Genomic DNA, 15,214 nt, shown 5'->3' on the forward strand with positions numbered 1-15,214 from the left:
CTCCCCTCCAAGCGCCCCCACCGGCGCCGCGACCTCAGGCGCCGAGAACCGCGGGACCTCACTATGCGCCGGAAGCGGCCCCTCTCGGTCCCGGGGGTCTCTCCGAGCCCTTCCTCGCGCCGTCCGGGCCGCGTCGCCCGCGTCGGCCACGGGAGCTCCCCGCTGGACGGACCTCGCGCTCCCTCAGACGCACCGCACTCCTCGCGGAGGCGTGTGGGAATATGCTAATTGCGGCGGAAATTGCCCGGCCGTCCGCCGCCTCACGAACTACCTTTCCCGTGAGGCTTCGCGGCACCGGGTGGCCTCTGCGCAGGCGCGCGCCCGGCGTGCGTGGCGGCGTCAGCGGTTCTAGAACGTTGCTGTGGTAGCGCTCGGGCGCCATGTTAGGACGAGGGGGAAGGAGGAGAAGCGCTTAAAGCGGCGGGAGCGGGTGCGGGAGTGGGGTTGGACCCTGGGCTGCGGCAGGCCCCCCCCTCCCTCCCGCCTCAGTGGATCATGCCCAGGGCGGCAGCGGCGGCGGTTGCGGGGGGGAAGTGACTGGGCGGTGCCGGCGCAGGAGACGATGCCGTTGTAAGTCATTTGTGTTCTGTTTCCTTTCGCATGCTGGCGGGGCCTTGGGGGCGTCGGGGCCGGAGGGGAGGGTGGCGCGCGGGCCGGGCCCTCGCCCCGCGGGGGGAGGTCGGCGGGACTGGGGTGCTTCCTGTTTCCTCACCCGCCCGCTGCCGCACTTCCCCTGGTGCTCGGGCCCCACTTCCCCCTCGGTCGCCGGCGGGCCGGGGCCTTCCCCTTCCGGGAGAGCCGGGAACCCAGCTCCGCTACTCCCGCTTCCCCGCCGCGGCCCCCGGACCCAAGCACAACCCGAGCGGGGTCCGGCGGGGAAGGGGGGCCCTGCTCCCCGCGGGTCTGCGCGCGCCTCCCGGAGCATTTTGCTGCTCCTGCGCCCGGCCTCCCTCCGCGCGTCCCGGATGTCCAAGCCGGGCCCCAGCACGAACCCCCTTCCACGTCGGAGGCTGCTGCGGCGCTGGTTCAAAGCCCGGCTTGGAGCGTGGAGCCCCGCGGTTCGAACCCCTCCTCCCCCGCCGGCCGGGGTGCCCGCCGACACGCGCCAGCTTCCGCGTCGCTCGCTCGCTCGCCCCGGTTTGTTTTGATGGGATTTGCACGCGAATTGCAACATACGACCTGCCGCCACCTCTTCCCGATACTTTGTGTTTTTCCGAGTGTCGACCTGCAGCCGTCCCCTTGGTGCCTTGGAATCTCCCTCGGCCTGCATTTCACACTTGGAAAGTTTCCCCTTTCTCACTGAAAGGAGGCGATGTCATTTTGGAGATGGTCGTTGGGATAGACCGGTTACGTGCCGCTTGTTTTCGGCGTTTAGACAGCCGCGTTGAGGCCTGAGTAGGGAGACTGCATTTCAGAGTGGAGTGCCCCTGTCAGACGGGGGAGGGAGGGAGGTGGTTTCTTTGTAGCTCCAAAACGAGGTATGTCCTGGAATTTTTACTTAAATGCGAAATAATGGTTTCTAGACACCTATGGTAGCACACCAGGTTTTTGTTTCTTAAGTAAAGACAGTTTCTTTTTTTGCACCTATCGACGATAGCTTTACAGTTTCATTTAGATAGGGTGGGGGCAAAAGTTGGCTTAGGGATGTATGAGAAACAGTTTCTTTTTGTATTATTATTTATTAACTATTGTGTTCCATACAAACAACTGTGAATCCGCTGTCCCCTCACCCTGTATGTGAGTGTAGGTATATCCGTGTATGTGTGTGCGTGTCTCTTACAGGTGAGGCTCTAACTTTGACACAGGCTTTAAAGACATCCGCTTTTTACACAATCGTTTCAAAAGGAATTTCATGCTCCTTTTTTTTCACACGCGCCTGTCATTTTTGTCAAGAGGCTTAGCAACGTATTTCTGTAATGAGAATATTTGTTAGTTTAATTAAATATACAGACCTAAGATCTTAGAATCTGCAGGATTCCTAGTTGATTCATCGTTTCATAGAACGCACCGGGAAGAACCCTGTCTGAGCAAGATTTTTGTGGCCTTTTCCCGTTCAGCAGCTATTACAATAAACCTAAATGTGTGCAGTGGTGCCATGTGACTTCTTTGTGTTAGCTCACATTTTGTTGCTGCTTTTGAAAAGGGACTTCGCTTTCTGGTAATCTTGGCTGTATTTAAAAATGGATCAGTGATGGGAAATGTATGCATTAAAAGACTTCAATGAGGAAATAGCTCAAGTAATTGTCTTTCTAGAAAGCGAAAGTCGATTTATACCTACTTTTCCCAAACTTTCTTTGAGGAGGGATGTGTACATTTCCTTTGAAAGCCTAGGTGCTTCAAATTCTTAGGCAGCAGTTCAAATGTGTGAGATGGAAGAGAGTCAAGACCGAGAATTTATACCGGGCTATTGTCTTTCCAGGGTGCTTCTTGAAATGTCAGCGACATGGCAGATTTTTCATTGGCTAGCCCTCTCATTTTTAACCCAAAGTGTACAACAAAAGACCAAGTCTGCCTAGTTAGATAGACCCTTTCCCTCATTACTTTGCTTTGTTTTTCATGTTCTGGTGTCAGCTGTCTTTAATTTTTGTTCCTTTGCAGTTTTGAATTGTGATTTCTAGGCTATATTAGGTTTGACTTTGACTTTAATTTTGGGTATGCCTGTCCTGTCAAATTTGGGTGGGTGGGTGGGTAGGGTTGAGGCACAGACCGTAGGTGAGCTGTCAGACTGGACCAAATCAAAATAAATTATTGAAGTTGTGAACAAGCCCATATTTTGTCTAAAAATCATACGTAATTGCATCTATAATTTTGAAAGGTTCATATGATTTAAGAGCCATGGTGATGAAAGCTTCCAACAGTTTTGATGGTAATGAGGTTCAATTAATGGAGTTTCTCACATTTTGGGCTGTATATAATCTCTCATGGGGCTGTCCTGTGTATTGTAGAGTGTATGACAGCATTCCTGCCCCTCTACCTGCTAGGTTTCAGCAGCCCCACCTTCCCATCTTCCTAGTAGTGATAACCAAAAAAAGACTAGATGTTGCCATATGTACTCTGGGGCAAAATCTTTTTGTTGAGAACCACTGCATTAATACAGAGTATAATGTCCTGATGGAAACTGTATTCCGATTGCTGATATTTAGCAATAGACTTGGGCTATAATAACTTTTCTCACAAATATTTGTGGGGCTGTCACCAAAAGGGATTGAAGTAGTTTGATGTGGTCATCAGTTGGAACAGGGACATGTTGGTGGATACTAATATTGTTTATAGCAGTGGTTCACGGAGTGACCTGTGGAAGCCTTGGGGTGTGGGAGTTCCTGAGATCCTTTCAAGGAGTACATAAAATCCAAACTATTTTCATAACAGTACTGAGGTATGATTTTATACTATACTGACTCTTGCACCAATGGTGCAAAAGAAATGATGGCTAATACTATTCAGGGCTTAGGAAGAATCAAGGCAGAGTTAGCATTGTGGTCGTAGTCATTGTATTTCTTCACCGTATACAAGTTTATTAAAAGTCCTTGATGAATCAGTAATGTTAGTTTTATTAAATGTTGATCTTGAATTTCTTATAAACATTCTGTGATAAAATGGGAATTACACATAAAGCTGTTTCTAAAAAGTAGAATGGCTGTTTTGAGGACACATGTATGATTGTGTGATTTGTGAATCACTAAACTAGTGCTTTTCTTATGAAGCTCTATTTTTACCTAAAAAAAAACAAGTGATGTACCGTGGATAGTCATACTTGACTATTTAACATTTACTTGAAAATGAAGTGAGCCTGCCTCTTTAAGGAATATAACGTAGTATTTGTGGTCAGTGATAAAATTTGAGCTTTCAAGCCAAAATTAGAATTTTGGAAAGCGTGGTTCTGCCATTGTAATGCTTGATAGCCTCTCAACAATTAAACATGTTTCTAAGTTGATTAGTGGTGATATTAATTTGTATAGTTTTTTGGATAGTGTGTAATAATGTGTCAGCATCTGGAAGATATGTATAATTCAGTGAGCCCACATATTCCAAATCACCAATCATCCTATCTAATAAAAGACAAAAAGGGTAATTAACTGTACCTCCGCTACGCTTCCCATTGGCTAATCTGGGTGATATGCAAATTAACTGCCAACCAAGATGGCGGCTAGCAGCCAGGCAGCTGAAGCGAACAGGCGGCTTGCTTGCTTCAGTGATGGAGGAAGCCAAGGTTCCCCGCCTGCCACTGCCAGCCTCTGAGCTGCACTCTAAGAAACAATGTTGCAGTTATAGAAGCTAAACAAACCCCAGAAAACTGCTTTCAGCCAGCTGGGCCTCAGAGCTGGAGCTGCAACAGTGTTTCAATTATAGAAACCAAACAAACCCAGATACCTGCTTTCAGCAGCTGAGGTCTCAGAGCTGGAGCTGAGCCTCAGAGCTGAAGCCGGCTCTCAGTTCCAGTTACAGCCATAGAAGGTAAATAAATCCCAGAATAAAAAAAAAAAAAAAAAAGAAAAGGAGAGGTTGGGAGCTTCAGTCACCCGCCAGCCTAAAAACGGCCCTCAGCCCCTCACCCAGACTGACCAGGCACCCCAGTGGGGACCCCCACCCTGAAGGGGGTGCGACCAGCTGCAAACAGCCATCATCCCCTCATCCAGGCTGGCCAGGCACCCAAGTGGGACCCCCACCCTGATCTGGGACACCCTTCAGGGCCAACCAGCCGGCCCCCACCCGTGCACCGGGCCTCTATCCTATATAGTAAAAGGGTAATATGCAAACTGACCCTAACAGCAGAATGACTGCGAATGACTGGTCACTATGATACACACTGACCACCAGGAAGCAGATGCTCAATGCAGGAGCTGCCCTCTGGTGGTCAGGGCACTCTCACATGGGAGGAGCTCTACTCAGCCACAAGCCAGGCTGATGGCTGCCAGTACAGTGGTGGTGGCGGCGGCAGCCTCTCTTGCCTCCTCAGCAGCGCTAAGGATGTCCAACTGCAGTTTAGGCCTGCTCCCCGCTGGCAAGTGGACATCCCCCGAGGGCTGCTGGGCTGCCAGAGGGATGTCTGATTGCCATCTTAGGCCCAATCCCCCGGGGAGCGGGCCTAAGCCAGTAGGTGGTCATCCCCTGAGGGGGCACAGGCTGGGCTGAGGGGACCCTCCCCCCCCCCCCAGTGCACAAATTTTTGTGCACCAGGCCGATATAATAAAAGCATAATATGCAAATCGACCAGTCGCTATAACTCTCACTGACCACCAGGGGGCAGATGCTCAATGCAGGAGCTGCCCCCTCATGGTCAGTGTGCTCCCACAGGGGGACTGCCGCTCAGCCAGAAGTTGGGTTCATGGCTGGCAAGCACAGCAGTGGTGGCGGGAGCCTCTCTCGCCTCCATTGCAGGTGGGAGGTAAGGAGCGAGGGGTCCCGGACTGCGAGAGGGATGTCTGCTGTGGGATCCCGGACTGGGAGAGGGCACAGGCCAGGCTGAGGGACCCCCTACCCCATTGCACAGTTCTTGTGCACTGGCCTCTAGTGGTATAATAAAATCACTTGTGAGTAAAAGGTACATTCAAAGTGCAAGGTAGACCAATGGATTTTAATGCAACAAAGTACAAAGGGTTTATTGATCTGGTTTCAGCTTTCATACTATAATATGAATGAAATAATCACTTGTGGAGTTTTGGTGTAGTATCCAAGAAGACTATTCACAATTATTTGAAAGGTTACTAAAATACTCTTCTCCAGTTATAATGGTATGATGACAGGTTTTCTTCATATGTAGCTATAAAAACAGCTTATTGAAAGGGATTGAATGCAGAAACAAATAAGGGAATCCAGCTGTCTCTGGTTAAGCCAGAATTAAAGAGATTTGCAAAATGTAAAACAGTGTCATGCTTCTAACAATTTTTGTTTTGGGAAGCAGTTATTTCTTTTTTTTAAGTTATTTATGTTAACACTAGAGGCCCGGTGCATGAAAATTCATGCACGGGAAGGGGGGGCCCTCAGCCTGGCCTGCCCCCTCTCACAGTCCAGGAGCCCTCAGGGGTGGGAGGTGACATGGTGGTCAGGGGAAGGCGATACCCCCATCACACCTCTGCTGCTGCCACTGCTGGCAGTGCAAGCCTCAGCCGGCCCTGGTTACCTGCACCTTGGGCCGGCCTTGGGCGGCTGGGCAGTCGACAGCCAAGGCTCGCCTGCGCCTCGGGCCGGCCCTGGGAGGCTGTGGGGCTGAGAGGACTGGGGGACTCCGGACGCAGGCGCCCCCGGTGGGGCTGAGGGGGCTGAGATGACAGTCAATTAGCATATTCCCTCCTTGTTGGCTGTGGGTGCCGCCATCTTTGCAACGGTGTGAGGGTCAATTAGCATATTCCCTCTTTATTAGATAGGATGTGATGGATTTCTTGTTACTTAAATGAGTAAACATTAAAGAAATTTCCCAGTTTATCATTTCCAATGCAGTAAATACAGGGAGACAAAATCCATATAAACAAAAGCTCTTTGGGGTCCTCAGTAAATTTTAAAAGTTATAAAATCATCCTAAGACCAGAAAGTTTGAGAATTACTGCTGTATAGTAACAGCTAACAACTGCCTCAAGCTGCTATTTTTAGTGGTGGTGTCAGTGCATCAGCTCTGGTGGTTTTTTTTGTTTTTTTTTAAATATATTTTATTGATTTTTCACAGAGAGGAAGGGAGAGAGATAGAAACATCGATGAGAGAGAAACATCAATCAACTGCCTCCTGCACACCCCCTGCTGGGGATGTGCCCGCAACCCAGGTACGTGCCCTTGACCAGAATCGAACATGGGACCCTTCAGTCTGCAGGCCGACACTATCCACTGAGCCAAATTGGTTAGGGCTCTGGTGGTTTTTTAACATAGTGTGGAGGAAAGGACACATGATTTAAAGACATTTTTTCTTTATTTAAGAGAATAAATATAAATCTGCCTTTCAAATTTATATTATCTCTTAGTTCCTAGGTCGATGTTCAACCACTGAGCCACTCTGGCTGGGCTAAGTGAGAAATTTTGATTCACAGGTTTTAGGATTTGGAGATTGTGTAATGAATTGTTTGCTGCTTAATGAATGTTAGTTATGGTTTTAAACTGTGGTATTTTACTTTAAGCATGTTTTCAGTTTATGCTTTTTCATGGAAAAGTTGGGAGGGAAGGTATTCGAGTTGAGTACATTTATGAACCTACTAGAGGCCCGGCCCAGTGCACGAATTGGTGCATGGGTGGCGTCCGGCCCGCCCGCACCGTTGGGGGCTGATTGGGCCGGGCCAGCGGGGGAGGGGGGACATGCGGGAGGTTGGCTGGGGGGAGGGGCCGCAGGCGGTTGGCCAGCTGGCCCCACTCCCGATCAGGGTGCGGGGTTGGTCGGGGCCCCGATCGGGCCAGTTGGCTGCTGCAGTACGCGTCATAGCGACTGGTTGTTCCGGTCGTTCTGTTGTTTCGGTCGCTTGGCTTTTATATATATAGATTCAGTTCTAGTCCTCATAACTCCCACCGTCGCTTAGGCAAAAGCTTCTTGACTTGATTATATATAATCTTTAAAATCTTTGATTCATTAGAACATTACATTCTTCGGTAGCTAAGCCATCTTTAAATTAACATTACAATTAAATTTCACCTTCACTTGCATGTAGGCAAGTTTATAAAGACGACTCACAGGCAAAATGAGTCCATTTGGATTATTAGCTATTTCTCTGGTGGGACGGACGCATGTCTGTTATTCTGTTTATTGTTTTGAATATTCAGCACCTTTTAAGTAATTGCACAGTCTCAGTTTACAGTTAGCAAAATAACAGCATTGGAGGAGACATTAGTTCTCCTTAAAGTTGGTTAAATTGAGGCTCAAAGTAGTTACTTGTCCAAAGAACTAAGGGTGCTAAGTTGTAGATTGGGCCTTAATTCAACCCTGGGTGCCATGTTCCATTCTCATTCTAGTACTGTACCACATTGCCTGTGAACCTTGTTGGGAACTGTTTGATCAGCTCAGTTGGAGTCTGTTTACATGTCTTAATAGAACTAAATTTCAATATCAAGTTGTTTTTAGAACAATTGAATAGTAAAATCTTTTATGGTAACATTTGTTATATACGTATGGTATACGTGAAAGTATAACATAGAATTAAGATATTAGTATGTATTTTTAGTGACTGTTTTATTTAAAGCTATGTATAGATTTACCAGTTACAAAGTCCATTTTGTGACCACTGCCTTCGGTGGAAAGGTGTTTGTCACTTTTTAAACTTTGGATTACAGCTCTCCAGAATTGTATAGCATTTTTATTTGTGGAAATTGAAGTCTGGGGAAAGAAAATGTAGTTGTTATTTTTAAACATATCTTTATTTTCTTCCTCTTCTGTCACAAAATTGTCTTTCAAATTTATATTTCCTCTATATTTTGCCCACAAACCAGTTTCTTGCAGTTTATGGTGGTTTTTATAGTTTGGGGTTATGAATAATATTCCTGGCATCTTGGTCATCAGTGACCTCTAAATTGCATTTCCTGGAGTTATGGTGAATAATACTATGCATTAATGTATTTTTGACTGTTTCTTTGCAATACATTTTTATACTTTTTCAGAGTCTATGTTTCTTTCAAAATGTTCTTGGCAGATTGATTCAGGAGTGCTGTGGTTTGTCTGGTCTTGTACTTCTAGTAGTACAAAATGAGAAGACTAATAATCATGTCAGTATTAAATATTGGTCAGTGATAGGAAATGTATGTCTTAAAAGGCTTTAATGGGGGAAATAACTCAAGTAATAATTTGTCTTCCTAAAAATTAAAAGTCCTCTTATACCTACGTTTTTCCAAACATTCTTTGAAGAGAGAGGTATGCATTTCTTTTGAAGACCCTTTGGAGAGAGAACAAAGGGGCAGTTGGAAGAAAGGAAAAATAATCTGGCCATTATTATAATTGAAGTACAAGTACCTTTCTCTGCAAAATAAATGTTAAATTTCCAAAGTTTGGCCTTGGGCTTCATCATAATTTATTCCCCTTCAGCATAAACTTAGTTCATCTGTGGCTGAACTTCTGCTCCTGCTTTCTAAATATTGGCTGGATGATCCACGTGGAATACAGATTTTAAGAAGAAACAATTAGGTTCTAAATGTATTTATTTTAGTACCACTTACACAGAATACATGGCAGGCAAATTAGCCATCCTTAGAATAATTTCATAGTGTGTGAATGCATTGTCTTGGCTATATGCTAACTCTAAGCTGTTAGTAAAATTAAAATATGTTAACCTATGTAATATTCCTGTTAAAAATTAATATTTAATGCACATTCACGTAGTTTAGAGAGATCCCTATTTCTTTTCTGTCCAGTATCTTATTATTCCTGCTTAATCTGGATGGGCACATTATGTTTAAGGCCTTTAAACAACAGATTATACTATGGTGTATTGATACATTAAATAAATTACTGTGATTTGTCTGATTGCTTCCAAAGAAGAATATCAGGCTTTCAGTTTTAGCTTGACTGACTAAAAACTACAAAGAAATGATAAAGTGTTTTCTGTTGGCTGGTAGCTGCTTACTCTGAGGCAATTGACCCTGTTAATACCATGGGCCACAGCATATACCAGGGATGGCGAACCTTTTGAGTTCGGCGTGTCAGCATTTTGAAAAACCCTAACTTAACTCTGGTGCTGTGTCACATACAGAAATTTTTTGATATTTGCAACCATAGTAAAACAAAGACATATTTTTGATGTTTATTTTATGTATTTAAATGCCATATAACAAAGAAAAATCAACCCAAAAAATGATTTTGCATGTCACCTCTGACACGCGTGTCATAGGTTTGCCATCACTGGCATATACCAAATGCCTAATATGAGGAGGCAGGAATTCATCAGTAGTATGAGCTTTGTTTAGATTGGGATGCAAAGATACTAAACATTTACTATTTGGGAAAGCATCATTGTTGATTAGTTGTGCTTTTCTTTCTTTTTTTAAAAATATATTCCATTGATTTTTTACAGTGAGGAAGGGAGAGGATAGAGAGTCAGAAACATTGATGAGAGAGAAACATCGATCAGCTGCCTCCTGCACACCCCCCACTGGGGATGTGCCCGCAACCAAGGTACATGCCCTTGACTGGAATCAAACCTGGGACCCTTCAGTCCGCAGGCCAGTGCTCTATCCACTGAGCCAAACTGGTTAGGGCATGTTGTACTTTTCTTTTGTGTTAGTCATCTACCTAGACCTCACTTTCCTCCCTCCTTGCCTGACATTTAGAGCAGTGGTCGCCAACTGATGGTCCGCGAGGTCTGAAGGGTTGGCGACCACTGATTTAGAGGGCACACCTCTCAGTTTTTCCTTCTGTTGATTTTCTTGTTTTTGTAATATTTATTTTAAGCTTTTACTTTGCATGTGTGTGTGTGTTTTAATATTTATTGTTGAAAGTCTTCACCCATTGATCCCTCATAGCCAGCTACCACCCCAAGCTATCTGTTAAGGATCTGAATCTCAGACCAAATTTGAGACTGTCACTGAGAACAGACTTTGTCTTTGTATTACTGATTTTAAAGTTGTCTTTCACATGTATTTATGAGTTCAGTAAATTTCAGCTTAAGTAGTTATTATACTACTAGAGGCCAGTGCATGAAAATTCATGCACTCAGGGGTCCCTCAGTCCGGCCTGCACCCTCTCGCAGTCCAGGACCCCTCGGGGGATGTCCACCTGCCAGCTTAGGCCTGCTCCCCCCAGGGGATCGGACCTAAGCTGGCAGTCAGACATCCCTCTGGCAGCCCAGGAGCCCTTGGGGGATTTCCGACTAATGGCTTAGCGCTGCCACGGAGGAGACAGGAGAGGCTTCCGCCACTGCCACTGTGCTGGCCAGCCATGAGCCGGCTTCTGGCTGAGCGGTGCTCACCCTGTGGAAATGCACTGACCACCAGGGGACAGCTCCTATGTTGAGCGAATGCCCCCTGGTGGTCACTGCATGTCATCATAGTGACCGGTCATTCTGCTGTTAGGGTCAATTTGCATATTACCTTTTTATTATATAGGATACTTTTTGGCAAAAATGAGTTAAATGAGAAAAAGGTGATTTTAGGAAAATTGGATTGATGAAGTTGGATCACTTTGGATGCCTTAGCAGTTTTCTGGAGTGGTTAATAAAGCATGATATTGCTTATATTTGCTATTTCTTTTTTAAGTATATTTTTATTATTTCAGAAAGGAATGCAGAGGGAGGGAGAGAGAGATAGAAACATCAATAAGAGAGAATCATTGATTGGATGCCTCCCACATGCCCCCACCACGGATGGAGCCTGCAGCATAGGGATGTACCCTGACCGGGAATCAAACCCTGACTTCCTATTCATAGGTCAGTGCTCAAACACTGAGGCACACCTGCCGGGCTTCTTTCTTTCATTCTTTCCCCCCCCTAAAATATGTTTTTATTGATTTTAGAGAGAGAGGAAGGGAGGATAAAGAGAGAGAAACATTTATGAGAGAGAACCATCGATTAGTTGCCTTCTGCATGCCCCCTGCTAGGGATTGAGCCTGAAACCTGGGCATGTGCCTTGATCAGAATTAAACTGGTGACCTCTTCTTGCTTCGTGGTTTGATGCTCAATCACTGAACCACACCAGCCAGGCCAGTATTTGCTATCTACACTAATAAAACAGAAAGATTCAGATTAACCATCACTCCTTCACGCTGCTACACCCACAAGCCACACTCACCAGCCAATCAGGAGCGAGTATGCAAATTAACCCAACCAAGATGGCGGCGGCCACAGAGCTGGAGCGAGCTGGAGCGAGCAGGAGGCTTGGGTTGCCCCCAGCGATGGAGGAAGCCAAGCTTCCTGCCTCCCCTGGCCGGCCCTGGGCTCAGCTCAAGGTTACAAAGTTTCAATTATAGAAGATAAGTAAATCCCAGATACCTGCTTCCAGCCAGGCCGTGGCTTCTGCTCAATTATAGAAGATAAATAAATCCCAGAAAAAAAAAAAAGAAAAAAAGGAGAGGCTGGGAGCTTGGGTCACAGGGGGGGGGGGCGTGGCCAGCCTGAACATGGCCCTCAGCCCCTCACCCAGGCTGACCACACCCCCATTGGGTGAGGGTCCCCCCCCTGAAGGGGCTGTGGCTAGCCTGCAAACAGCCATCAGCCCCTCACCCAGGCTGGCCAGGCACCCCAGCAGGACCCCCACCCTGATCTGGGACAGCCTTCAGGGAAAACCATCTGGCCCCCACCATGCACAAGGCCTCTATCCTATATAATAAAAGGGTAATATGAAAATTGACCCTAACAGTAGAACCACTGGGAATGACTGGGCACTATAACACACACTGACCACCAGGGGGCAGACGCTCAATGCAGGAGTTGCCCTCTGGTGGTCAGCTCTGCTCAGCCACAAGCCAGGCTGACGGCTGCCAGTACAGGGGTGGTGGCGGGAACCTCTCCCGCCTCCTCAGCAGTGCTAAGGATATCCGACTACAGTTTAGGCCTGCTCCCTGCTGGCAAGTGGACATCCCCCGAGGGCTGTTGGACTGCTAGAGGGATGTCTGACTGCCAGCTTAGGCCCAATCCCCCAGGGAGTGGGCCTAAGACAGCAGGTGGACATCCCCCAAGGGGTCCCAGACTGCAAGAGGGCACAGGCTGGGCTAAGGGATTTCCCCCCATCCCGAATGCACAAATTTTTGTTCACCGGGCCTCTAGTTTCTAATAAGAACTGCACCGAAAAACTCATTTTTAAAATCTTTATTTTACTTCTTTAAAATAATGCATTTGATTAGCATAAACTTGGTTTTTAGCTGCTTAATTGTTTTAAATTGAGCATTTGTTTGGTTTACCTTTTTGCCAGGTGATGATTTTAGTCTCTTACTGTCACTAGCTTAATTTAATGGTGGGTAGTAGAATTAGAAGGTTTTCAACTTTTATATGATATCATTAACATTTGTTAAGAATAATTTAATAAATTGAAACAAATTTATAAAATAGAAAAGGAAATTTTGTCATCTCGTTTCTGCATATAGGCACACTACACATTATTTTTAAAAATATAAGGCTGTATTGTGAAAGATGTATAGAGACACTCTCTAGCCTCTATACATAGAGGTTATAATTATAATCAGATGCCTGGTACCATAGTTCAGTGAATTTAGGTAAGTCTTTTCTTTTTCTCTAATTTTCTTTACCTGTTAAGTGGAGAGAGTTAATAGAATTGTTAGGAACAGTTGGGAATTATATAAAGTGCTTCATACATAACCTGGAATATGTTTCATTAAATAGTAGCTTTTATCATAATTATATTTAACAGCCTTTTACCTGACATTGTGGATATGTATCCGTGCAACTTACACATAATAACTACCTTATTCTTTTAAAACAAAACACAAAAACTTTTTTGTGGAATTTATTGGGGTGACATTGGTTAATAAAATTATCTGCGTTTCAGGTGTAGAATTTATAATACATCATCTGTACACTTATTGTGTGTTCACCACCTCAAGTCAATTCTCCAACCATCACCATTTAGTCTTCCTACATAATAAGTTTTTAATTTTTATCAGCTATCCATCAACTTTGTTTTTCTCCAGTCTGGCAGAAAATGGTTGTCTTGATTTGTTTTCCTGATATGCAGTGAAACTGTGCGTGCACGTACTTATAATATTACTATTTTGGCAGAGGTTGCATGTATTTTCCTCACTTATTTACTTTATCTTTGTTTATGATGTATTGTTGCTATATAAAAGTTGAGAGTATTTTCATTTAGGCAAATCTTTTTTGTGTATGGCTTTTGGGATTTGTGTCTTGCTTAAATGTGGTTCTGAAAATTGTGTTTATCTTCTTTAACATTTTGCAATAGCTATAATTTCTTAAATGTTTTGAAATATATTTTGGCATCTGGAATTTAAATTTTACTGTATATACCAAAACCATTTGAGTATTTTATTTTATTTTTTATTTTTTTAAATATATTTTATTGATTTTTTACTGCGAGGAAGGGAGAGGGTTAGAGAGTTAGAAACGCCGATGAGAGAGGAACATCGATCAGCTGCCTCCTGCACACCCCCCACTGGGGATATGCCCGCAACCAAGGTACATGCCCTTGACTGGAATTGAACCCGGGACCCTTCGGTCCGCAGGCCGACTCTCTATCCACTGAGCCAAACCGGTCAGAGCCCATTTGAGTATTTTAAACATTCTTCACTGACTTGTAATAGGAATAATTATCAGTAATAATATATCCAAAGATTGATCATATTTTGTTTGAATGTATGGCTACCAAACTGCAGTTCACAAATCATGGGAACTTGCACTCTTTGAGTTAGCTTTGTAATTAGAGTACTTGATATTTCAGAGTGTATTTATTGGTAAATTGGATGCCTAAACCTTTTTTGTTTTTGTTAATCCTCACCGGAGGAGATTTTTCCTATTAATTTATTTTTATTTTTTTAGAGATAGTGGAAGGGAGGGAGGGAGGGAGGGAGGGAGGGAGGGAGAGAGAGAGAGAGAGAGAGAGAGAGAGAGAGAGAGCACAGGAGAGAGAAAAATCGATTTTGGAGACACATTGATTGGTTGCCTCTGGCACCTGCCCTAACTAGAGCTTGGGATCGAATCTGCAATCCAGGTGTGTGCCCTTGACCAGGAATCGAACCCACCAACCCCTGGTGCACAGGCTGAAGGTCTAACCACTGAGCATACTGGCCAGGACTGGATGCCTAAACTTTTCTCTTTTTTTGGTAGTTGAAGGCTATGTTCATTAAATGATTAATCCAGTTGCCAAAGCCACTATGTGCAGGTAAGAAAGGTGACACTTTATTTCTTGTTCTCTTCCTCCTTGGGCAGAGTCTTGATGACTTCTTCTTTCTTGGCCTACAGCTGCTCTTTGCAGTACTTGCTGCTTCCTTGGTCTTAGACCTGCGGGCCTTGGCCTGGTCAGCCAGAAGCTTCTCCTGAGCCTTGTCTGCCTTCAGCTTGTGGATGTGTCCCCTGAGAATCTGCTTGTTTTTGAACACGTTACCCTTCACTTTCAGGTACAGGCAGTGGTACATGTGGCTGTCAATCTTCTTAGATTCACGGTGTCTTCTAAGTAGTTGCAAAGAATTCTCATCCTCCTCATCCAAGTTACTTTGTCAGGCATTTGAGGATCGGCAGTACTCTTTCACTTACCTATGCCCGCATGCCTGCCCTTCCTGTGGGCCAAGATGTTTTTCTGGCATTGAGCCTGGGAATGGACAATGACAAGCTTTTGGATGATTAGCCCATCT

General features: G+C 45.1%; 1 protein-coding gene across 2 annotated transcripts in view; it reads left to right on the forward strand.

Moving 5' to 3' along the window:
* The first annotated feature begins 326 nt into the window (after window positions 1-326).
* PAPOLA (poly(A) polymerase alpha) overlaps window positions 327-15,214 on the forward strand; it is a 60,909-nt gene continuing 46,021 nt past the window's right edge. For both annotated transcript variants that reach the window (XM_081084005.1, XM_081084006.1), the window contains exon 1: window positions 327-570. In XM_081084005.1, the coding sequence (XP_080940131.1) occupies window positions 563-570 (8 nt within the window). In that variant the 5' untranslated portion in view covers window positions 327-562. The remainder of the gene's footprint in view (window positions 571-15,214) is intronic.

Source organism: Myotis nattereri, assembly GCF_964212035.1.
Source record: "Myotis nattereri genome assembly, chromosome: 1".
Classification (NCBI taxonomy): Eukaryota; Metazoa; Chordata; class Mammalia; order Chiroptera; family Vespertilionidae; genus Myotis; species Myotis nattereri.